This window comes from Zingiber officinale, chromosome 1B, assembly GCF_018446385.1.
Source record: "Zingiber officinale cultivar Zhangliang chromosome 1B, Zo_v1.1, whole genome shotgun sequence".
In the NCBI taxonomy this organism is placed as follows: domain Eukaryota; kingdom Viridiplantae; phylum Streptophyta; class Magnoliopsida; order Zingiberales; family Zingiberaceae; genus Zingiber; species Zingiber officinale.
The window spans coordinates 136,537,560-136,561,059 of record NC_055986.1 but is presented as its reverse complement, the minus strand read 5'-3'; the positions used below and the strand labels follow the sequence as shown (position 1 = coordinate 136,561,059).

At 37.2% G+C, this 23,500-nt stretch overlaps 4 protein-coding genes across 5 annotated transcripts; 3 read left to right on the top strand and 1 right to left on the bottom strand.

Moving 5' to 3' along the window:
- The first annotated feature begins 12 nt into the window (after positions 1-12).
- Positions 13-1,723, top strand: LOC121981226 (pentatricopeptide repeat-containing protein At1g74900, mitochondrial-like). 2 transcript variants are annotated; one of them, XM_042533657.1, is made up of 2 exons: positions 13-1,147; positions 1,254-1,414. In XM_042533657.1, exons 1-2 carry the CDS (start codon positions 119-121, stop codon positions 1,275-1,277), a joined length of 1,053 nt encoding a protein of 350 aa, XP_042389591.1. In that variant the 5' UTR covers positions 13-118; the 3' UTR covers positions 1,278-1,414. The 2 variants fall into 2 exon arrangements, with proteins under 2 accessions (XP_042389591.1, XP_042389584.1); XM_042533650.1 differs by having other exon boundaries at positions 13-1,723.
- LOC121981263 lies at positions 1,303-3,244 on the bottom strand. The gene is made up of 3 exons (XM_042533706.1): positions 2,728-3,244; positions 2,578-2,654; positions 1,303-2,199 (listed from the first exon to the last, which is right to left on the bottom strand). The coding sequence occupies exons 1-3, from the start codon at positions 3,038-3,040 to the stop codon at positions 1,915-1,917; spliced, it is 675 nt and encodes a 224-aa protein (XP_042389640.1). The 5' UTR covers positions 3,041-3,244; the 3' UTR covers positions 1,303-1,914.
- A 3,380-nt stretch (positions 3,245-6,624) lies between these two features.
- LOC121981249 (S-adenosylmethionine mitochondrial carrier protein-like) lies at positions 6,625-12,994 on the top strand. Its single transcript, XM_042533682.1, has 9 exons — positions 6,625-6,858; positions 7,069-7,184; positions 7,278-7,335; positions 8,151-8,300; positions 9,022-9,232; positions 9,539-9,584; positions 11,307-11,427; positions 11,556-11,628; positions 12,248-12,994. The coding sequence occupies exons 1-9, from the start codon at positions 6,774-6,776 to the stop codon at positions 12,483-12,485; spliced, it is 1,098 nt and encodes a 365-aa protein (XP_042389616.1). The 5' UTR covers positions 6,625-6,773; the 3' UTR covers positions 12,486-12,994.
- A 3,717-nt stretch (positions 12,995-16,711) lies between these two features.
- LOC121981255 (binding partner of ACD11 1-like) lies at positions 16,712-19,575 on the top strand. The gene is made up of 5 exons (XM_042533694.1): positions 16,712-16,820; positions 18,305-18,402; positions 18,480-18,555; positions 18,679-18,762; positions 18,841-19,575. Exons 1-5 carry the CDS (start codon positions 16,815-16,817, stop codon positions 19,426-19,428), a joined length of 852 nt encoding a protein of 283 aa, XP_042389628.1. The 5' UTR covers positions 16,712-16,814; the 3' UTR covers positions 19,429-19,575.
- Positions 19,576-23,500: the final 3,925 nt, after the last annotated feature.

Below are 23,500 nucleotides of genomic sequence, written 5' to 3'. Positions count from 1 at the left end.
CGTCTTACATTAGACTTAGCAGAACATGAATGCTACTGGGACTTTCGGGAAAAGGCCGCCTCCTAGTGACTAAATATGGCAAACCCAACCCAAAGCCGTTCCATCTCCCACTTCCACTATGCCATTTCCGTTCCGCCTCGGCTCTCGTCGCAGCAGAAACTACCCCTTTTGCCGTCTCAATCTCCATGCTCTCCACTTCAAATCCCTCTTTTCTTCCTCCTCTTCGCTTCCCAATCCCCCTTCCCGAATCCAACCTCAACCGGAACAAGAACTCGAGTTCCCCTCCCTCGTCGTCCGCCTCATCCTCGCCCATTCCGGCGACCACATCACCTTGTCCAACCGCCTCCCCACCTCCCCATGGCCGCCCCACCTCGTCGACCGTGTCCTCAAGCTTCTCTGGAACGACGGTCCCCGCGCCCTCCTCTTCTTCCGCGCCCTCCTCCAACTCCGCTCCTTTCGCCCCGCCGCCTCCTCCTTCGACCACGCCGTAGACCTCGCCGCGCGCCTTCGCGACCGGCGAGCCGTAGCCTCCATCCTCTCCCACCGTGACCGCTTCGCTATCCCCCCTTCGCCACGGACTTTCGCCATCCTCTTCGAGCGCCATGTCGGCGCCGGCAAGCCCGAACTCGCCGTGCGCACCTTCCTCTCCATGCACCACCAAGGGTGCCCCCAGGACCTTTCCTCCTTCAACACGCTCCTCGACGTCCTCTGCAAGTCCCGCCGCGTCGAGAAGGCCGCCTCCCTTCTCAAGGTCTTCCGCGGCCGGTTTCGCCCTGACGCCGTGACCTACAACATCATCGCCGACGGATGGTGTCGGATCAAGCGCACTCCCAAAGCGCTCGAGGTGCTGCGTCAGATGGTGGACTCCGGGATCGAGCCGACGAAGAACACTTACAACATTCTGCTTAAGGGGTTCTTCAGGATAGGGCAGGTGAATGAGGCGCTGCAATTCTTCAAGCAGATGAAGAAGAGAGGACGGAGGGGTGGTCCTGGTGATTTGGAATGCCGACCTGATGTCGTCTCGTACACCACGATGGTGCACGGGCTCGGCCTTGCCGGGCTGCTACAAAAAGCTCGGAAGGTATTCGATGAAATGATTTCCGAGGGCTGCTTGCCTTCAGTGGCAACCTACAATGCGTTGATCCAGGTAAACTGCATAAAGGGTTGTGTTAAAGATGCCATCTTGCTGTTTGATGAATTGACGAGGAAGGGTTACACTCCTAATACAATTACTTACAATCTGCTGATTCGAGGGCTTTGCCACGCCGGGGAGATGAATGAAGCGATGGATTTTTTCCGAAGGATGAAGCTCGACAACTGCGAGCCAAATGTGCAGACGTTTAACCTTTTAATAAGGCATTGGCTTGAGGAGGGCAAGTTTGAGAAAGGCTTGGAGCTGTTTGGGAGAATGCACGAGAAGGAGAGCTGTTTGCCAAATCTGGACACTTATAATGTGATTATAAGTGCAATGTTCTCGAGGAGACGGTCTGAGGACATGCTAGTAGCTGGGAAGATGGTGATGGAGATGGTGGAGAGGGGTCATTTGCCAAGGAAGTTCATGTTCAATCGTGTCTTGAATGGTCTGTTAGTGACCGGGAATCAGGAGTTCGCGAAAGGTCTTTTGAGATTGCAGGAGAAACATAAATGTCTTGGTCGGCGTATTAGATTGTGATATTGTCATATTCAAACATAAATGTCTTGATCGGCACATGCCTCTTCAATATTTCAGCCTTGACAAATCGGCACAATACCCCCTCTCTCTCTCTTTAACCGCAACCCAAAAACAAAAACCAAATCGGCAAACTAGCAGATCGCAAGGAGGTGCAATAAATCTACATCAATATCTACCAAACACCACCCAAAAGAATTCAATCAGTTAATTATGTAGACACCCAGGCGAATTTCAATTTTCAATCAAGCCAGAAGCCAGAAATCTTTATGCCGTTTGGTGGTGATCAAGTAGCCACCGCCTCTCCTGCTCTTCCTCCTCACCGCCACCGCCATGCACGTCGCGTTCTGCACGCAGTAGTCAGCGACGCTGCCGGAGATCTTGTTGCCGGCCCAGAGCATGACCAGTCTCCACGTGAAGGACCTCTTCTTCTGCCCCATTACCAGGAGGGAGGCCCCTTGCTTTCTCGCCTCTTCCAGGATGGCCGCCCCTCGCTCCGTCGCTTCCACCACGGATACCTCCACAACAACCTGACACACATTAACGTTCTCATCATCGACAGAGATGGTCACTCCGCGTCTGTTAAAGCATGTTGCCTTTGGCTTTCTAAAATCAATGTATTTTCCAGCTTGTGTCATGCTGCTACTCATTTATATCGAGTATTTACAGTTATTTGTGGACTGATTCTTTAGTTAATTATTTACAAAATCTATTAAAAAAAAAGTTGTTATCTAACATTTTCCTCAAAAGAATGCACTCTGCTTTTCCAGAAACTATAATGATCATGTTAATTCCCTTCTTGTAATCCTTTCTGTGAAGCAAATTCAAACGGTTTGACATCAGGTTAACTGCTGAATTTTTAGTAGCATGATAAAGAACAGAGTGTTTTTAGTTATTCAGGAACTAACCTCTGGTTTTTTGGCTTGGCAAATGTTTTTCATGGAATGGAGGAGCTCACGAGACTTGGAATCTCTCGATCGATCGCCTGCCATCACAAAACATCGTAGATTTTGGTTACTCCCGTGCTCGCTTCAATTCTCATGGAATCCACCTCTCACCGTGCTTGGAGGATGGTCTGACGGCGTTGACGAGGACGACGCAGTCGCTGGTCTGCACCGCGTGGGAGAGCGCCCAGAGCATCGCCGTTTTGGATTCCGGGCTGGTGTCCACCACGATCATGATCCTCCTCCGCCCGATCGACGCGACCTCAGCCTCTTCTTCCGCGGGGTTGGGCTCCACCGCATTGTCGGCTGGAGGAGGAGGAGGAGGCTTCCTCTCGCTGGGCGGCGGGGAGCGGACCCTGACCCGAGCGGCGATGCGGTTGAAGCAGAAGCTGGGCAGGCGGGGGCTGGTCCTGCTGCTGCCGCCCATCGTCGCGGATGCCCGTTTGGGTGAATGAGGAAGGAGGGAGGGATGCGATCAGAGAGGGAGGAAAAAGGGAAAGGGAGCAGGTGGGGCGATGGTCCACCTCGAAGCTGCTTTGGGCATGGCTGGCCGGTCATGGTGTCGCTTAAGCGAGGCTCTGCCTCGTCGCTTTTTTCTTGATGCTCATCATTATGAATCTCCCCCGTCTAAACGGCCACCGGATTCGGGTCATGATTTTATAGTGTCACCCGAATCCTAACTAGTAGCGGTAAAAAGGAGAGCCCCACTTAAAATGGAATTGAGATCCTCTCTTCCGAAAATAATATGTCCTTTTATTGATTGGACGAATTAAATTATATCTCAAAGATGTAATGTAAAGAATATCATGATCGTCTGAATCAACAAGAAGATACGGAGACATATTATTTTTGGGACAGAAGATCTCAACTACTTACAATGTCCCATGTGATTTGAAATAGACATTGCTAATGCCCTTTGCATGAGGTCGACCCAATATATTTTACATACGTTAAAATTCGATATGAACATCATCTATAAATCTTGTTGGCCAGAATCTGACTAGCTAGAGAAAGGCCCAATAAATCTTATTGGTCAGAATCTGGCCAGCTAGAATTCTCTATCGTCCAATCATAATACATGTATGTACATGCATGTAATTAATATATGCATATGATATTACTAAAATACTCTTATACATGTATGCATGTATAAATTCTGATTAACCAAATTTTAACCATTTAACATTACCCATATCAATATGTCCGGTGAAATCCTAATCACTAGCATTTAAAGAGATGGAAGAGCATGTATACCTTCAAAATGTATCTTTTTTTTAATAATATTTAAAATTTGCAATAAATTACACGACTAAGATTCATGGTAGCATTAATAATGTCCCTGAGATCCATTATTTGTCGGTGTTGATAAAAGATAGACATTGATTTGACTCCATCCCTTCAATTAAGGAAAAACAAACAGTTCACATTCCACACTCGTGTACTCTTGCCGGATTAGGAAAAATAAATTACGCAAACGTGGAGGCATTTCTCTTTAATTCGATTTAAAAATCTACAACCATGAGTTCCCGGTGAGACCGCAAATAGCCGAAGGATTTTTTTTTTCTTTTTTCCATAGTTTCTCTCATCTCCATCGGTAATTCGGTACTCGCTCTCCCAAGTGTCTTTCATTCCACACTGACATAGAAAAAAATAAACCGAGCTTTATTGGCCCTAACAGAGCAACGCGTTTTATTAAAAGGCAAATATTAAAAGTATCTAAAATTATATAAATAATTTTTAAAAAAAATTAAAAAATAAAAAAATAAAAAAACACCCGTTAGATATTTTGTTTTAAAAATATTTTTGCTTTCATGTTGTTATAATAATTACTATTAAATGCTACAATGTAACCGTTACAGTAATTTTCCTTACTCTCAGCACTATTAAAATAGCAACAATTAATTGTTATGGTAGTATTGTAATAAAGACATTACTAGATACTCAGAATCTATCCGTCAGAATAAAAAATTTTATATTTATTTTTTAGTTGACATATATTAATTAAGATTACGTATAATAATAAAATATTTTTTATTCAGATTCTAAATTCTGACTGTCTAAATTTTGGTCATGAGATTTACCGTTATAATAATAATTATTTAATCAACTACTATAATTATTTTAAAATAATTTTAATCAATTTAAAATAATTTAATTGATAAAAAAATATTTTTATATTATTTAGAATTTAAAAGAGTCTTCTTTTCTAGAAAATACATATAAAAATTATCAAACAGATAATATTTTTTATTTTATAAAAAAATAAAATAAAAAACAAATTATAAACTAAATGCCACCTAAGATTTTAAAGTTCAATAATTAATTTTTTAACGGAGCCCTAAATCATATATTTTATAACAAATATGACGTGACGTCTTTGACTTTTTTTTTTAAAAAAAATCCTTTCACGATTTACTCCCTTTAATTTGAGGGTAATACTAAATGGTACAAATTCTAGGCAACAAAATTTACGTTAATTTTACCCTTTGTTAAGACACTATGACGCTAAGTCCAACGAATCTTCCGAAGTGCTCCCGGAATTATGCCCGTACAACGGTAAGATATTTTTACAGTTAATCAAATATTCATGGATAGATTTTTAGCGACGGCAGATTAATTTTCTTTAGTGTCAAAATAATATTGAAAGTTACGAACTGACGGATTGTTCCTGTTTCAGTAGGTCGGCCAATGATATTATTTTATAGATGAATTATATAAAAAAAATAAATGTTAAATTTGAATTTAAATGAAAAATATTAGAAAAAAAAATTAATTTATATAATATATGAAATTTAAGTCTGTTAATATCATATATAATGAGATAATTATTAAGATATGAGATGACGAGTTGTCTGAAATAGAGATATTTAGATATTTAAGATTATTTTTTCAAAATGATCGAGGGATTGAGAATGATGTCTTATATAAATTATAAACATCATGATTAAAATTAATGAAAATGTCAGTGTTTTTTATGACTATAAAATATTTTTAAAATTTAAAGAAAAATTTATAAAATCGTAGTTAGACCTCCTATGTTATATGGAGCTGAATATTGGACTATGACTCGAGCACATGAGCAAAAAATAGAGTTGTAGAGATGAAAACGTTAAGGTGAATATGTGGACAAATAAACAAAATAAAAAATGTGAGCATTAAAGAGAAAGTCGGAGTTGCATTTATTGAGGAAAAACTTCGAAATACATATTTAAAATGGTACAAGTATATACTTAGATGATCAATAAATGTTTCAATAATGTGAAATATAACAAATACAAAAAGAGTAATAAAAAATAAACTTGATTAGCAATAATAAAATTTATTTAAATATAAATGATAATATAATAAGAGATAGAGTTTAATAACGTAAAAAATCCATACCCCATCAATAAAATAAGATTTGGCTGTCATCGTGTCATCATCTAATGTTAGTAGTTTTTAAAAATCAAGTAAAAAGAAAAGAAAAACATTAAAGAAAACAAATATTTTTCTAAACTGGTTATTACTATTTCCGACTCATATTGTTTTACTTGGGTTCTAACTTTTGTGAAAGGTAAAAGGTTTGCTCCCAATGTCAATAGATCTCACGGTCAACACAAAAAAGATAAATTAAAAAATTATATATAATTTTTATAGGGTTCCAAGGGAGATGCTATTAGTAGAGTGGCCATGAAATCAACATTGTTGCAATTTTAAGATCGGTTTGATTTAGATTATGATAAGGAAAGGAATGATTTTTTTTTTTTAAAGAAATCCATATGTAATTTAGTAATTTAAAAAATAAAAATATGTGATTTAAATATTTTAAAAATTTAGGTACCCGTGCTCATCTAATAATTGATTTAAGTAAATTATGACAATTAGTATAATTATTACCTTCCATCTTAAAAAAAAAAAAAAAAAAAAAAATTGATAGAGACGAATATTTATTATAAAATTAATCAAGTGATCATCGTAAAAATTCATAGCCCACGTATTTTGCGAAGGCGGTTGTTTTAAAAATAAAAGAAGAAAGGAAATTAAAAAATCGCGGCTACAGAACTCATTAGTCATCGGCGTCGGAGACTCGGAGCAAAACCACAGAAACCCTAACGACTCGTGCACACTCGAGCAGAAGGCGGAAGAAAGTTAACGTCGTCCGCGAAATAGCAGGCGATGCTATGGCTCTATCGTCCTCCTACCCAAATGTGATCGGAAATCCGGCGACCTGCTCCCCCACACGGCCGCCACTCAGCGACTTCTTTGGTACGCGCTCTCATCCAATCCCGAGTGACTATCTCATCATGTTTCCAGGGTTCTTGGATGCTTTGGTGTAATTTCTTATTTCACACTTAACGTGATCGGGTTTCGAACTTTCCCACTTCGCATTCAGCCTGGATTGTTATTATTTTAGAGTTCCTGCAAGATGAATTACTTTGACTTGTATGGTTATGGTCATTGCTGTTTGTGATTTAGTGTGGAGGGAGTTCTTGTGGGGAGCATTGGCCGGTGGATTTGGTGAGGGTATGATGCACCCAGTCGACACCCTGAAAACAAGAATCCAGAGCCAGGCCGTTATTTCTGGCAATCAGGTATGGATATGTAGATGTTTGTAGGTGAGCTTCACAACGGATTTTCTTGTAGAATATGCCTTGTTCCTGATTTTTATTGTTTAATCTAATCAGGCCCAGAAGAATATCATGCAGATGGCCAGAACTGTGTGGGTGTCCGATGGACTAAGAGGTATATAATTCTTGCATACTTTTCATCACTATGAAATTGATTTTCTTTTTGTTATTATCATAAGATTCTCTTTTGCAGTCAATGATCCCAATTACATATAGTTCTTTGGTTTGTCAAGTTAAACCATGGCTTATCTAAGATATAGATACTTGGATAAGTTTACTTGTGTGTCCATACCAGTTGGATATTTATGATACCCTCAATGAAATAGCCTATAGAGCATTGAAGTTGCACCTTTCTTCAGCCCTTTGTTTTCTTCAATCTTCACATAATATACGGAAGACAGTTGACGAACTATATATTTCTCGCATCATTTTTTAACTTAAATAGATGCAATATTTAAGCTCTTCACAGGATGTGTGTTTGATAGATTCTTCTGAAATATGTGTTGAAATGCTAGATGAGTGTGCACAACAAGTCAGACATTTTTTATGATTTAGTTTCCGTCTTGCAAAGAATCAAATTGACATGTGTGGAATTGTGTGCTGAGAAAATCTTAGGATGCATTTGTTTTGAAATTTTTTCTTAGTTTTTCAGTTTGTGAAATTGTGTTTGCTTAAAATTTTCCAACAAAGAAAATACATGCTTTCTGATGATTTGTGTTTTTTATCTTTATGGAATTTTGGTCTTCTTTGTATAAAATATTTTTTTTAGAGAAGAAGCAAAAGGTGGTGGAAAACATGTCCATATTTCTCTTTTCACTTTGCAGATTCTCTTTTTCCTAGAACGGGGGAAAAAATTCTTTACAAGGCAAAAACTATCTTGCAGATTGATTAATATATGCCTGCATAAAATATATACTCACCTTTCCCCAGGGTTTTATAGAGGGGTCACTCCAGGTGTAAGTGGATCATTAGCAACCGGTGCCACTTACTTTGGTGTGATAGAATCTACAAAAAATTGGTTGGAAGAAGTAAGTCCCAGACTTAGCACTCATTGGTCTCACTTCATTTCTGGGGCAATTGGTAAGTAATGTTGACATTTCATTCAAAACGAGCAATATTAAGAATTGTTTCTGCATTTACATTTCCTTTTATTATTGGTTTTATAATACCTAGTACATAGATGATATCTCGATAGAAAAAGAAAATACCTGTATTATGTTTCTCATTTTTATATCGTTTTCATTACAGAGAATATTAATTTCTGCAAAATTATATCAAATGGGATTCAGTGAAACTTGAAATTGCTAAAATTAATTTGGATATTTTAAAAGCTAGTGAAACTGTATGGAATATCTGGCATGTATGTTTGCTTCTCCTTGGTGTTTCTGTTCATGGTTAGAATTGCTTGTTTTATAATTCAATTGTCTCTTTGTTAATTACTGTTTATGTCAGTTCAGCTCATTCTCAGTTTGTGTAATTCTGCTACTAGGTATGCATCAATATTGACATCAGGATATTTGCTTCCAGCAATCTGAATAGTGTGATTAATTAACAACTAGCAGAAAATATCCATTTTTGAGAAATACCTGAAGCTTAGTTGTTACATTGGTGTACTTCGTGCTCAACAAGGAAGAAAAACTTTTGGATGATTTATTGTGATTTCCCATAACTAGCTATGTATTCACAATTGACTTTCAATAAGTTTGAAGAGTATTTTATTATTTTACCTAGCAACATAGTCGATGTAGACATGGATAATTACTTTGGAATACAACTTCATGATCATTCCTTTCTATTCCAGGAGACACACTTGGTTCTTTTGTTTATGTACCATGTGAGGTCATAAAACAGCGCATGCAGGTACAAGGTACCAGCAAATCTTGGGCATTATCTATAACTAAAGAAAACATCCAACACAAATCAGGGGAGAGAATGTATGGTTATTATACTGGAATGTTTCAAGCAGGCCATTCAATTTGGAAGCAACATGGACTAAAAGGTTTATATGCAGGGTATGATGTTTACTTTTTAATTTTCATTTCAATGCCGATCCCATTTCCATAGATAATTTTTGTTTTTTTTGTGCGTGTATTTATACATGTGTGTAGTAATACACATATTGGCCATGCTTATGTAGTTTAGCCAAAATTATTTATTTGTTTTTTGAGTAGATTCTTTGGATTTAAATTATATTCATTCTTCATCTTTATTATTATTTATATTTTTGCGTGCACCTATTTATCATGTTAAGCCACACTTTTTTGGTCACATGTTTTACACTGAATTCCTTTTTTATGCCCTTCTCATTGTTTCTATAGGTATTGGTCTACACTTGCAAGGGATGTGCCTTTTGCTGGTCTAATGGTAGGTGACATGATTGCCATGTTTTTGCTTTTGGTTTGGTTCTTCAATGTATTTATTTGGTTTTAGCATATGTCTTTATTTCTTTTGACATACTTTGGTTGGAATAGACTTTTTGTTTTTTTTTCAGCTTTTCTTCTATACGATGCTCTTGTCCAATGAATAATTATGTTTGTATCTACCCTGTCTTTGGATCTTTCTCTTCCTTTGTCATCTTGATTCTTATTATTTGTTCTTGCTAGAGATATTTATTATGAAGGGGAGCCTTAGAACAATGGTAAAGTTGTTGTCGTGTGATTTGGAGGTGACGGGTTCAAGTCTCGAAAACAGATCGTGTATAATAGACCCTTCCTCAGAACCCTGTATTGGCGGGAGCTTCGTGCACCGAGCTGCCCTATTATAAAAAGGAGTCTTGGCGCAATTGTAAAGTTGTTGCCATGTGACTTAGAGTTCATGAGTTTGAGTCTTCAAAACCATCTCTTGCAAAGCAAGGCAAGGCCTCGTACAATAGACCCTTCCCCGAACCCCGCATTGGCGGGAGTTTCGTGCACGGACTGCCCTTTTAGAGACATGAGATATATGATCTAACAATTGGTTGTCAGATTTTTGTACTTAGTGATACTTTAATTGTTGCGTGGGACCCACCTTGCGGCTTCACTTCTGACCTATCTTTCCCTTAAATTCCAATTTTTTCTCTTAATATTTTTTTTTTCTGTATTTGCCCCATTTATTGTAAACCTGAATCCAATCATCCAGGTATGAGGTTATTCCGTTACCCATTTATCATATAACATTTACAAAGGTTGTAATTTCTATTTTTTTTTCTAGAATGAAGCATTTTTAAGCATATTTTTCCAAACAGTTTCCAATTAGACGTAGGCAATGCCAATTATAGCATCTAAGCTATGCTATAATAACAACGTTATAGAATTTCAATGTAAATTCTTGTTTAGAGTTTCTTTTGTGTGAACTACACAAAGGTATGCTTGGTTCTAGAATTTGAGATCTTATGTTAATTGTTTTTTTCAAATCTATAACTATTTCTCTCAAGAACATTTTTGTATTATCAAACTTTGAAATCCTAATAAGCTGCAGCATAGTTGGACAAATTATGATCTATTATTGTAATCAAATGAGTTGGAAAGTTCAGATATTTGCCTTATGCTACCATTTGGCTTTGCTACGTGGCCATATATGTTAACCAATTAATTTCAACAATATTCCATATTTGGCTTTCCCTTGTGATGTTCTTGCTTTCTTCCCTTCTCTATAACACCCTAGTATTCAAACCCAAGCAGTGTTGTTCACTGCCAATCAGTTCTTTTTCTACCTCCTCTCTTCTTAACCCTGCTTTTATTATTCTCTTGTCTTGATCTTCCCTCATTTTGCTACACAAGGTCTTATACTAAAGAACACGAAGTTTTTGAGTTACTTTGATGTGTGCAAAGACGGATCAACATGTACCTGACAATTTAGACTCTATGGTGTTAACAGGCACAAGAGTATCATGTAATACTTAAGAAGTGCCTCTCCTTTTACCACCTATCATGTTTATACTATTGATGATATCTTCATTAAAGCCCTCTTTCTAAATTTTAGTTTAGAAGTTTTAACCTTCTGGTATGTGGATATTAGTTCAAGCATATAGTAAAACTTGCATTCTTCTTTTTCATTCATGATGACAATTTCTGGGTCTACTGAGCATATTCATTTTGCCACCTGCAGGTAATGTTTTATGAAGCTTTGAAAGACATGACAGAGTATGGAAAGCAGAGGTTTCTTTCCAATAGCAACCTTCATCTTGGCAGTTCTTTTGAAGGTCTAGTTTTAGGTGGATTAGCTGGTGGTAAGCTATTATTATTTATTGTGTATAATTCAATGAAACACCTTACTAAGAAAACCCTATTTTCCCTAAAATGTGCACATTTCTGTGAGCTTGTGTGAAGTTCCATATGTAATTTATTTTTTTTGCAGGATTTAGTGCATACCTTACAACTCCTTTAGATGTGATCAAGACAAGATTGCAAGTACAAGGATCAGCCATAAGGTGGAATACTTGGTTTGTTACTCTTTAGGTCACATTAGCTAGCTATTACTAAGACCTTTGGCCAATAGTTTGCTGTCTTAGCTAACACTAAGACCTGCAGGTAACTAACAGTATGACTTTCTAATACTAAGACCTTGAGGTAACTAACAGTATAACTTTATCAGCTAAACATACACTCACAGTTTATATGTTGATGGCAATCTCAAGAAATTCATTCCAATCCTTGTCAGTTTTTCTTTTCTCATGAGCATTGTTGATTTTTTTTTTATTCTGGTAATAAATGTCGTTGCATAAAAAAAAGCGATAATAGCTGATTTGTGCACCAGTATAAATATCTTTCAACTCCATGCAACCTATTTCTTGAAACCTTTACATTTACCCTTGTGCCACTTCTTCAATCTGTAACATTTGAAGGAAACACTGACTACATCAAACAATTATTGCTGTTTTTAATTTCTCAAGTATTTATTTTCTTCTGAGCATCAAGACGTTGAACTACAATTTCATATCTGTGCTTCAATAGCTAATTATAAAGGATAATATTTTTTGGAAATTAAAATTTCTTTAATTAAATTAGCTTTTCATGAGGTTCTTCTTCACATGATATGGCACTTCTCAGGTACAACGGATGGTCGGATGCTTTAAAAAGAATATGGGTAGCTGAAGGCCTTGGTGGTATGTTTAAAGGTAGCATACCCAGAATAATGTGGTATTTCCCTGCCTCTGCCTTCACTTTTATGGCAGTGGAGTTCCTTAGAGAGAATTTTAATGAGAAGATGGATGATGATCACAAAGTCACTACTTTATCAATGGACCAAAGCTCAACCATACAAGAAGAATCATCTTGCACTCCTTGATTATATCTCATCCACAATCTTGCATGCAAGATGTAGAACCAATAGAATGCAACTCTAACAAAGGTACTTACTCGAGTGGCGTGCAGTTCATACAACAGTTTCCTTTGTCATTGCTCGCAGGATACTTTTTTGGAACTGGGAGCAATTCACTTCGGCCCAACTGTGAGCTAGGATTGTATGTATTGCGTGCAAAGTCGATGCGCAATTTGAATGTTGCATGTTATTCTTTGTCTTCGTAACAATGTTGTGTAGGACTTGATATTTCAAGGTTCATTGGTGAAATGATCCATACTGATTGATAACCTTGCTGTTATCAAATTCTGTCGATCATGCTGTTGATATGAATGTCTCTGGGACCTGCGTGACCATGGCTCAGGCTATGCTCTTTCCGACTATTAATGCCTGAAGTGATACTTAATAGCGACTTTGTTCTCTTGTAGTCTTGTTCTTAAGTCAAGACATGGCCAACTTATTGTGGCAACTTGCATCATTGATAAGCTTTGTAAATGTAAAAAAAGATAACTTGGTGTCAAATTGCTTGTGTTGTTGTACGTAATGAAATAATTGTTCAAAAGAAAAAAGAAATTACAATTAATTTATGAAGGAATTTTCGTTCCTCTCTAAAATTACATTATTTATTTAATTATTGTATGTTGCAATACGTCAGCTATAAACTATATATTTATATGTTTTAATTTATTTTGCCATATATAATTTTGAATATATTATATTATATGAAGATTTTATGCAATTCAAAAAAAAATTTCTTTGACATATTTAATATGTTTATTGACCTAGATAAAATGTATTATGCATATTAAAATCTAAATTGTTTGATTCTTGAGTCAATTATTTGATTTATGATTATTTTAATATTCTTATTTAATTTATAATTTTTAAAGCTATTTAAATTAATTATGAATAATTTTTCATGTCTATTAATTTTAACGAAATGTATATGTAGTAATTTTAATAAAATGAGAATAATTTTACTTTATATTATAATAATTATTATTATACTCATTACACTAGTATTAAAATAATTTTATTTTTTTAAAAAAATAAGGCTTGATTGTTTTTTCTCAAAATGTAACACCTTTAATGATAACAAAAATAAAGGATATTTTTACCCTATAAATTTTTTGGAGTGCTATTGATATTATTATTTTACTTAAGAAAAAATTTACATTATGAGACACATCATATGTCCATCACTATCAATTAATTGAATTAATGATACTAATGATTAATGAGAGAACGAATAAAATTTTAAAACTTTTTGAAGATATTTTAATAATTTTAAAATTCTAAAATGGACGTTTGAAAAAAAAAAGTTAATTTTAAAGGGATGAAAAAAAAATCCCAGTAAACTAGATAAAAGCACGATGGCTTAACGCGTAAACGGCCAATCCGTGTGCGCGAATCTGAAAGCAGCTTCCGAAGTGATGGTTTCTTGCCACGTTTTCGGTGGAGCAAATCTTCGCCCTAATTATTCCTACAGTAAACCTAAATCTCTCATTTAAATATATTTTAAATGGAGCGGCTATCCACACGCCATTAGGCCACTAAATATATTTTAATTTTTTTTTCTCAAAAATATCCTTAGATAAAAAATCTAAAACACCCTTTTTTTTTATTTTATATCTCTCTCCCCTCTTACTCCTTCCTCCACCCTTCTTTTTTATTTTTTTATCTCTTTATCTAAACCCTAATAATCTAATATTTTCCAAAACTTTATTTTTGAACAAATAAAAAATACGATCAACCATGAAAATCCAATTCCCATGAAACACGTGATCTAATATCTTCTAAAACTTTATTTTTGTAACAAATCAAAAACACGACGGACCATAAAAGCCCAATTCCCAAATGAGTGGAGTTCTATTTCAGAAGATCGAAATCATCCAAGCGAATGAAGCTGGAGCTGAAAACCTGGACAGATGTGAGCACAACTGAAGAAGGAGGTCGGGACCAAAAATCAGCAAAGGGCTGATTTTTGGCCCCCGGGGTGCTCGAATCAGTCCGGGGGCGCCTGAACAGTCAGGGCGCCCCGACCAGTCTGGGGCACCCGGGCCAGTCTGAGGCGCCCGGGCCAGTCCGGGGCGCCCGGACTCCGGGCCCTCGGAACCCGAATTTTATCCACAGCAACTTGGCATTGGGATGTTGCATTGGGGATATATTTCTATCTCATTTCATACGCCTGGAACCTTCCAGGTGCTCCGAGCAAGGCTATATAAGTAGCCCCCTGCTCCGAGAAGCTAACTACAACAAGAAATATTCAAACAACACTTGTTGACTCTTTCATTTCTGTTTAGCTTCATCTTTTCTGTACTTTCATTGCTGTAAAGAGGTTTCTCCGCCTGAAGGAGAAATTAGTGCGACTTCACTGTCTTGGATTAACAACTTCCCCGGTTGTAACCAAGTAAATCCGTGTGCCTCTATCTTTCAATCATTTTTGTATTTCTTATATGCAAGCGTTCTTTTAATCAAGCTATTTGTCTGAGAAAGGTTGTGTTTGCTTAATTCCTACAGGGGCTATTCATCCTCCTCTAGTCGGCCGCCAAGGGTCCCAACAAATATCTCTTCATATCAGGCCCAATGTGGACCTGATGTCTCCATATCATGCCTAATGTGGGCTTGATTTAGGAAGATATCAGACCCAACAATAGAAAAAAAGGAAAAACAAAGAGTGATTTTTTTTTTTTCAAAACCTCCATATCAAGCCCAACACAAATAGACAAAAAAAAAAAAAAAAAAAAAGGCAGAAAGAGAGCTCTCTGTTCGCGCGAGTATGCTTCTCAGTCGATCGACTGATCAATTGGGAATCTAATCGATCAACTGATCGATTCAAGAACGCTTTATTCACACTAGTATACTTCTCAATCGATCGGCTGATCAATTGAGAATCTTATCGATTAACTGATCAATTCGAGAGTACTTTGTTCGTGCGAGTATGCTTTTCAATCGATTGACTAATCAATTGATTGATCGTTTTTCAATTGATTAGTCAATCGATTGATACATTCTTTTGTTGACGAGGCTTAGCTTTTAGCTCATCTATCGTTGACAAACTTACCAATCAATCTCGTTCGACAAACATATTCATATTTACAAACTCTAAATAATAATTCTTTCCAACAAACATACTTCATATCAAACTACTCCAAAAATATATCCAAAATAGTTATACATGCAAAATCACATCAAAATATATCCAAGATAATTATACATGCATTTTAAAACCCCATAATAGTGATGGATCATGTGGACCACCTGGAAATGGTTCGCGTAATATTTCATTATCTTCATTGTTCCCTCTAACGAGATCGTGCTCTCCTTTACCCTCATTCATTCCTAAAGGAAAATTTTCTTGTGACTGTATCTCTTCATGCACATCTTCTTGTAGTGGTACTTGTAGTGGTACCTCTTCATGCACATCTTGTTGTGATACCTCTTCTTGGGGTACTTGTGTTATTGTACCTCTTCTTGTAATGATTGTATCTCTTGTGCAAGTTTCTCTTATTGACTCTTTCTATCAAAAGTCGTTGGCTCCCTGAAAGTGTTTTCAATATTTTTACTGCACATAAGAAACAAGTGAATTAGATATACAACCAACATGTATTGAAAAGAAACAGAGATGTTTGGCCACTCAAAATGGAACAAAACATAATGTGTTCGGCAACACACAACCGAACAAATCTGTCGGTGTTCAACTGCTCGAGGTCGAACGTTTAGTGTTTCGTTTGATGTTTATTGATCAAACACATTGTGTTGCATTCGGTAGACCATGGCTGAACAGATCCTGGTGTGTTCGGCAGATTGTAGATGAACAAGCGACAAACCAGGGAAGAACGACGCACGACTGAAATTCGAGAGATTTTCATGAATACTTGAAACCTAAACACAAAATCTAACAAAAACAATATAATGATTTGAATGAGCACTAATAGTGTTTGATTCCGCTGGAAATTGAGTTGCGCAAGTGGAGAGATGAAAGGGAGAGACGACAAAAATGATGAAGGCGGCGAAAATGGCACAGATAGGAGCGACAACGAAAATCACAGGTAAGAAGATGATGCTAAGGTTTTGCCTAAATTTTAGGATTTTTAGAAAGGATAATATAGGATTTTTATTGGGTCTATTTAGAAAGAATTATGATAAAATATTTTTTTTTTTAGAAAATTGGGTGTGTTTAGTAATCCACGGAGTGTGGATAGCCCTCCCTTAAACCAATTCTAGTCCACTCCTAGTTTAATAGCGTCACGACGACTCAAATCTCTCTCCACCCCTTCCTTTCCGCCGACGATTTCGAGCTCCAGATCCTGCAAAATGTCGGTGAGTATCGCCGGATCCACTGCTCCTACATTCTTTCTCCTTTATTGATTCTTCCTCTAGTTCCGGAATCTGGATCTCTCTTTTTCCCTTCTTGCTTTCTTCGTTTAGTTGTTCCTGGTGAAAATAATCAGATGTTTCTTGTCTTGGATCTGAAGTCCGGATTGTTCATGTCTGAATTTTGTCAAAGATTTTAACTTTGATAGTGCGAATCTATGGCTGAAGTTTCGCTTGCGACTTCTTTCGGACACGCTACGATTCCTTTCCACTGATTCGGTGTGCTTTTATCCGGTTGGATTGAAAAAATTGATTTTGGTTCATGATGTTGAAATTGCGTGAATGTAGACATGATTTTTCTAGATCCCAGGGTTCGTTTCTTTCTGTACCTGTAATGGAGTAATGCGTCTTGGTTCATGATGTTGAAATTGCGTGAATGTAGATATGATTTTTGTAGATCCCAGGGTTCGTTTCTTGCTGTGTTTCTTGCTGTACCTGTAATGGCGTAATGTGGTTCATCGATGAACTAGTCGATCATTTGCTCTCATTGAGCTCCCTTTAATTTAGTGTGGTGTTTATGCTTTGCCAAATCTGAGGCAGAAGTTGAAGTTTGTACGCTTCTGCTACTCGTTTGGCTCCCAATTACTCAAATTCTTTTCTGGTAGTTGCTTATTAAGTTTAGCATGCTAAAAAGGTCAGCCTGTGTATGAAACTGCCAAAACTTAAGCCAATGTGGGGTCCCGAGAAAGGGTCGGGATTTATTGTACATAATCTTATCTTGCATTGTAAAAGATTATTTTCGCGAATTAAATTCATATTCGTGACAACAAAGTCACACGGCAGCAACTTATTAAGTTTGGCATGCTAATATACAAAATATAATTCCACCCTAGTTTACAGAGAGTGATTGTTACTTCTCATTCTGGCATTGAATAGGGGCATTGAATAGGAACGTTATATTACATATCTGGGAGAGGACATTCTATTTGAGAAACTTGAGAAGACGGTAGATTTTTAATACCTGTTGGTTGATTCTAGAAAGTGCTAGATGCTCATACGTAATTACTAAGAAGAGAAAGCTACATGGTTGCATAAGTGTGCCATCATCTTCACAGACATTTGGTCTTGTGGATGTCTTATTGATTATAAATTGTTTTGTGGATTCTGTTTCATGCTCTTGTATCTCTTATCGAATTCTGTTAATATATTGGTAGTATAGACTTTGAATTGCAGGTTACAGTTAGTGATGCAGAATGATTAATTTTTTTTTCGGAATGATTAGTATTAATTGGTTACTGTCTTCTTTTTCTTCCAAGTGGTGGGTTTTAGAAAACTTATTTATAGTTCAAACTCATTAGTTTCTTTCTTTCATGTGATGTTGTCTTCTTGTTAAATTTGATTATATATTTATTAAACTATGGAATTGATAAGGCTTTTTCTGTTTAAAACTGAACATTGAACCCTTCTTTTCACCTTCTCCGCAAGCAAAGACAGTGAAAATAAACAACATTTCTTTGTTAGCATCTCAAAGGGATGTACAAGAATTCTTTTCCTTCTCTGGGGAAATTGATTATGTCGAGTTGCAAAGGTAATTTTTATATCCGTTGTTAGAACCTTTTTGGTATCTGTGAACGATGTGGCGAAACGAGAGATTTCTTTTTGCAGTGAATCAGAAAATACTCAATGTGCATACGTCACTTTCAAAGAGTCACAGGGAGCAGAAACTGCAGTTCTTCTTACGGTGAATTAAACTCTCGATATAAACTCCTGCTTGTTTCTCCAATATCTTAAAAGGATGCTTTACGTTTTCTTTTCCCAATTGAAACAACAAGATAGTAAATCTGTTTCTGCTCTATAATTACAGGGAGCAACCATTGTTGATCGTGCTGTCGCAGTTACACCGGCTCCAAATTACAAGTTGCCTCCTGAAGCTTTCAGGCATTCACTAGTAAGCTTGGTGTCTTTGTTACTCTTTGCTCTTTGCTCTTTGTCGTTTTTCTAATCGGCTGTCTTTTATGCTTGAAAGGATGGAAATCCTTCAGCTACGAGTGTGGCTGTGCAGAAGGCAGAAGATGTGGTAAGTAGCATGTTGGCCAAGGGTTTTGTTCTGAGCAAGGATGCACTCCAGAAAGCCAAATCCTTTGATGAGCAGCACCAGCTTCTGTCGACTGCCTCTGCTACTGTCGCATCTCTGGACAAGAGGATTGGTCTGAGTGAGAAGCTAAGCACAGGTATGGCCATGGTCAGTGGCAAGGTCAGGGAGGTGGATGAGCGATTCCAGGTATCGGGGATCACAAGGTCAGCCCTTGCTACTGCTGAGCAAACGGCCACGAATGCTGGATCAGCTATTTTGAGCAACCCCTATGTCTCAAATGGTGCATCCTGGTTCTCCTCTGCACTTGGCAAAGTAATGAAGGCAGCTGAAGATGTTAGCATGATGACTAGGGAGAAGGTTGAGAAGGCCGAAGAAGATAGGAAAGAAATGTTCTGGAATGAGAAAGGTGGGATGGTGAGCCAGTATGCAAGGGTCCACCTTGATGAGCCATTGCTGAGTGAACCTGCGATTGTGCCAGTATATTCCATGGATGAGGAAGAGAAGCTGCAGACGTTGTGAGTTGTGTACATTTGATAAATTTGTGTCATTGTCCCTTCTTTGTTTTGTACAGCCATTCTTTTGATGTTTGTACAATCCTTTGGCATTGCTGGGGAACTTGCACACGACATTTGTGTTTTCAATTCAATAGTCAATGTTAAACCATTACGTCGCTGTTCTTCTCTAGTTAATCCAGAAGTGTTCAAGGGATCAACTATCAACTGCCTTGCACCCATACCATCGGTCATTTTAAACACCCAAAGTACTCAAATATGGTATCCCTGAAATAGTTCCCAGTTCAGGCCTTTTCTGTAGTTTTTTTTGTACTCCATCTAAAAAAAGACATCTTAATGTGGTAGGTAAATTTCCTAGTTACATTCTGGTCAAACATTGATTCATCTAACGGACCAAATTTCTTAAGATTATTTTTTAAAAGAAAAATAGATCGATTTTGTTAATTAAAAAATTATTATTCTTAATATATTATGTCAAATTAATATTTGAAAATATAAATATAATTTGAAGAACTAGTATCATTCTGAATTCTGTAGATCTATCAATCGATTTCAACCATAATCGACTGATATACCTAAAGAGTCGGGAATGACTTGAAATCAAATTATATGTATTTGTCTAGTTCTCCTAATTATATCTATGTCCTCAAATATCAATTTGACATAATATATTGAGAGCAATGATTTTTTAAACTTAAATCGATCTTTTAAAAAAATCAATCTATTTAAAAAGTAATAATTTAATCTGAATCGATTGATCCTACAGTGTGGATGAACAGTATGCTGAATTAATTTCTATATTGTAAAAAATACATAGAACTTGATTTCATATCATTCCGAACTTTATAGGTCCATCTACTGATTTTGTTCAAAATCGATCAAAACTTACTTATGGGCTTAAAGAGCTCAAAATGACATGAAATCAAGTTTATGTGTTCGCCTAGTTCTCTTGATTATATCCATGCCCTTCAAATATCAATTTGACACACTATAGTGAGAGCAATAATTTTTTGAACACAAATTAGATTTTTCGGACATATTCGTATTAAAAAATCATTCTCTTAATATAGTATGTCAAATTGATATTTGTATTAGGATATCTTGGGATATATGGTACATAAATCTTTTGTATATATTTCCTCTTTTATCTTTATCTCTTTATGAGGTATATAAATATAGTTTATATCATTATTCTTGAATATAGAAAATATATTCTTTTATATCTTTTACATGGTATTAGAGCTTTAGGCCTACGCAACAAACCCTAACTCTAGCCATGCCTAGCCGTTGTTGTCGTTGCCGTTGTCGTTGTCGTCGCCATCATCGTCACTGTCGCCGCCATCGTTGTCGCTGTCGCCGTCATCGTTGTTGTTGTCTCGTTGCCGCCACCTACCCTCTCTCAAATAGTTGCTCCTATGGCTGCACCTACGACCGCCCCGATCTCCTTCAATGTTGCTGCTCATGCGCCCTTAGCTTGAAGAGAACTTCCTCTAACTCTCATGGCGTCTACAATTCACGACCCTCTTCACTGGTCATGATTTGCTTGGCTTTGTTGATGGTTCTCACCCTTGTCTGGACAAACTACATACTGTTGACGATGCTTAGACTCCTAATCTTACATATCATGCCTGGATATGCCAAGATCAACTCATACTGAATGTTATTATTGGATCTCTTTCTCCATCCTTAATTTTGTTTATTGCTACTGCTCGCACATCTCGTGATGCCTAGAACACTATTGCTCTCACTTATGGCACACCCTTCCATGGTCACATTATACAACTCAAAATACAATTTCACAATCCAGTCAAAGGTTCTCAATCTATCACTGAATTTATCAGTTTATCAAATTCAAATCTAATAAACTGGCGATCATGAATGCTCCTCTTGACATTGAAGACCTCACCATCAAAGTCCATCATGGTCTTGATGATGACTATAAGGAACTTGCACATGTCATTCAAGCTTAGGACACTACAATCTCGTTTGAGAAACTACATGAGAAGCTCCTTAATCATGAAGCTAATCTTGTCGCTCATAGGGATACACAAATCATTCTTCCATCAATTACCCACTTTGTTTTTCGATTGGTTGCCTCCTCACGTCGACTCCCTTATCCACCTGTCGCAGCTTATCCACCCGACGATGCTCGACCCATTAGTCCATGGTCCTCCTGGCCACGGCAGTAGCCGCACTCTCCAGCACAGGGCAAACGTGTCTCACGCTTATATCTTGGACGTTGTCAGTTGTGCATTCGTCAAGGTCATTATGCTCAGCACTGCCCTGATTTTTCGTATCAGCTTGCTCCTACTCCTATACCTCCCCACTAGCTCGTCTCGTGTTGTCTATGAACTGCCTACTTCGTCGGTTGTTGCCTACACTATGACATCACCCTCTTTGTCTGATTGGATCATTGATTCTGGCACCGCCTATCATGTGACGTCTAACCTCTCCAATCTCACTTTGCATGCTCCATATATTGGTTCTTGTTATTGTCGGTGATGGTTGTCGGTGATGGCGTTGGACTTCCCATTACTCACATATGTTGTCTCTTACAACCTTTTACCCCTTCTTTTTTGAAGTTTCCTAATGCCCTTTGTGTTCATCAATTAATTGTTGGATTGCAAAGTTGCAAACAAAGTCCCACATTGAAAACACACGGGAAAGATCATGGGTTTATAAGGAAAAGATATCTCGATTGGTATGAGGCATTTTGGATAGAGCTCAAAAATAAAACCATGAGGACTTAGGCCCAAAGTGGACAATATCATACTATTGTAGAGATATCTGAAATATTTTGATCCTAACATTAATAAGAACCTTTTGTCCATCTCCCAACTCTATAAAACTAATGATGTTATTGCTATTTTCTCTTCCTCTGCTTTTTAGGTGAAGGATCTTCGCATGAGGATTATTCTCCATCAAGGTCTACTTAAAGACGGTGTCTACTCTTGGTCTGCGCGTCCATTTCTTCTATACCACTGGTGCTTTCTTCTTTTGTTATGTCTCTCCCTATCTGGCATAATCATCTGGGTCACCCGTCTACTTGAGTCTTATGTCAGTTAGTCGTGTCTAAGTTGTTGTCTTGCTATGCTTCTTTAGTTCATCATTTTTCTTGTAATTCTTGTTCATGGAATAAAAGTCATAAATTACATTTTCATGACTCATCACTCTCTTCGCAATTTCCCCTTGATCTAATATTTTCTGATGTTTGGACTTCTCTGATTCTTTAATGTGATGGATATAAATATTATATTATATTTGTTGATCATCATAGTAAATATATTTGGTTATATCCCTTAATATGCAAATTGGATGTCCTTTCTGTTTTTCGATGCTTTAAGTCTCTTGTCGAGAAACAGTTTAATCATCCTATCTTCATCTTATATACTGACAATGGTGGAGAGTTTCTTGCACTCAAAGAATTTCTTAGTTTGCATGGAATCACTCACCTGACCACTTCTCATACTCTTGAAAATATAATAGTTTCTCTAAACACCGTCACTGTCATATTATCGAAACTAGTCTTGTGCTTCTTCATCAGGCGTCTATTCCTACTCAGTTTTGGCCCTTTGCCTTTGCCACTGCCACCTATCTTATTAATCAACTATCCAAACACAAATCTTTTCTACAAATCTTCCTTTAAGTGTCTCTTTGTCTCCCTGCCAAATCTCTCCAAACTTCATATTTTTGGTTGTCTCTGCTATCATGGCTTTGTCTCTATGTTTTTCATAAACTTGCACAGCGATCTTCATCCTGTGTCTTCCTTGGTGACTCTCTTATGCACAGTGTCTATCTATGCTATGAGTCCTCTTCTGAAAAAATTTGTCTCTCGTCATATTATTTTTTTCATCTGAGTTTCCTTTTATCAATGATGGTTCTAGTGCTGGACCCTTTCCTAGAGCACTGTCTAGTATGCCTATGGAGGATTCACATGCTATTGATTCTTCACATATTTACTCTTTTAACTCATATCTCATACACTGGTTGTTCACCAACCAATCCCTGTCGAGCCTCCACCTGCTGAACCTCTCCTTGCCAAGCCTCCTCCTGTCGTGCCAGTCGCAGCAGTAGCTCCA

Coding starts and splice junctions, on each gene's coding strand:
- LOC121981226 (XM_042533650.1), top strand. CDS start 119: ATGCCATTTCCGTTCCGCCTCGGCTCTCGTCGCAGCAGAAACTACCCC.
- LOC121981263 (XM_042533706.1), bottom strand. CDS start 3,040: ATGGGCGGCAGCAGCAGGACCAGCCCCCGCCTGCCCAGCTTCTGCTTC. Junction 2,655..2,727: donor CAGACCATCCTCCAAGCACG/GTGAGAGGTGGA, acceptor TTGTGATGGCAG/GCGATCGATCGAGAGATTCC. Junction 2,200..2,577: donor GCCAAGCCAAAAAACCAGAG/GTTAGTTCCTGA, acceptor AATGTGTGTCAG/GTTGTTGTGGAGGTATCCGT.
- LOC121981249 (XM_042533682.1), top strand. CDS start 6,774: ATGGCTCTATCGTCCTCCTACCCAAATGTGATCGGAAATCCGGCGACC. Junction 6,859..7,068: donor GCCACTCAGCGACTTCTTTG/GTACGCGCTCTC, acceptor TTTGTGATTTAG/TGTGGAGGGAGTTCTTGTGG. Junction 8,301..9,021: donor CTTCATTTCTGGGGCAATTG/GTAAGTAATGTT, acceptor TTTCTATTCCAG/GAGACACACTTGGTTCTTTT.
- LOC121981255 (XM_042533694.1), top strand. Junction 18,403..18,479: donor GATTATGTCGAGTTGCAAAG/GTAATTTTTATA, acceptor TTCTTTTTGCAG/TGAATCAGAAAATACTCAAT. Junction 18,556..18,678: donor AAACTGCAGTTCTTCTTACG/GTGAATTAAACT, acceptor CTATAATTACAG/GGAGCAACCATTGTTGATCG.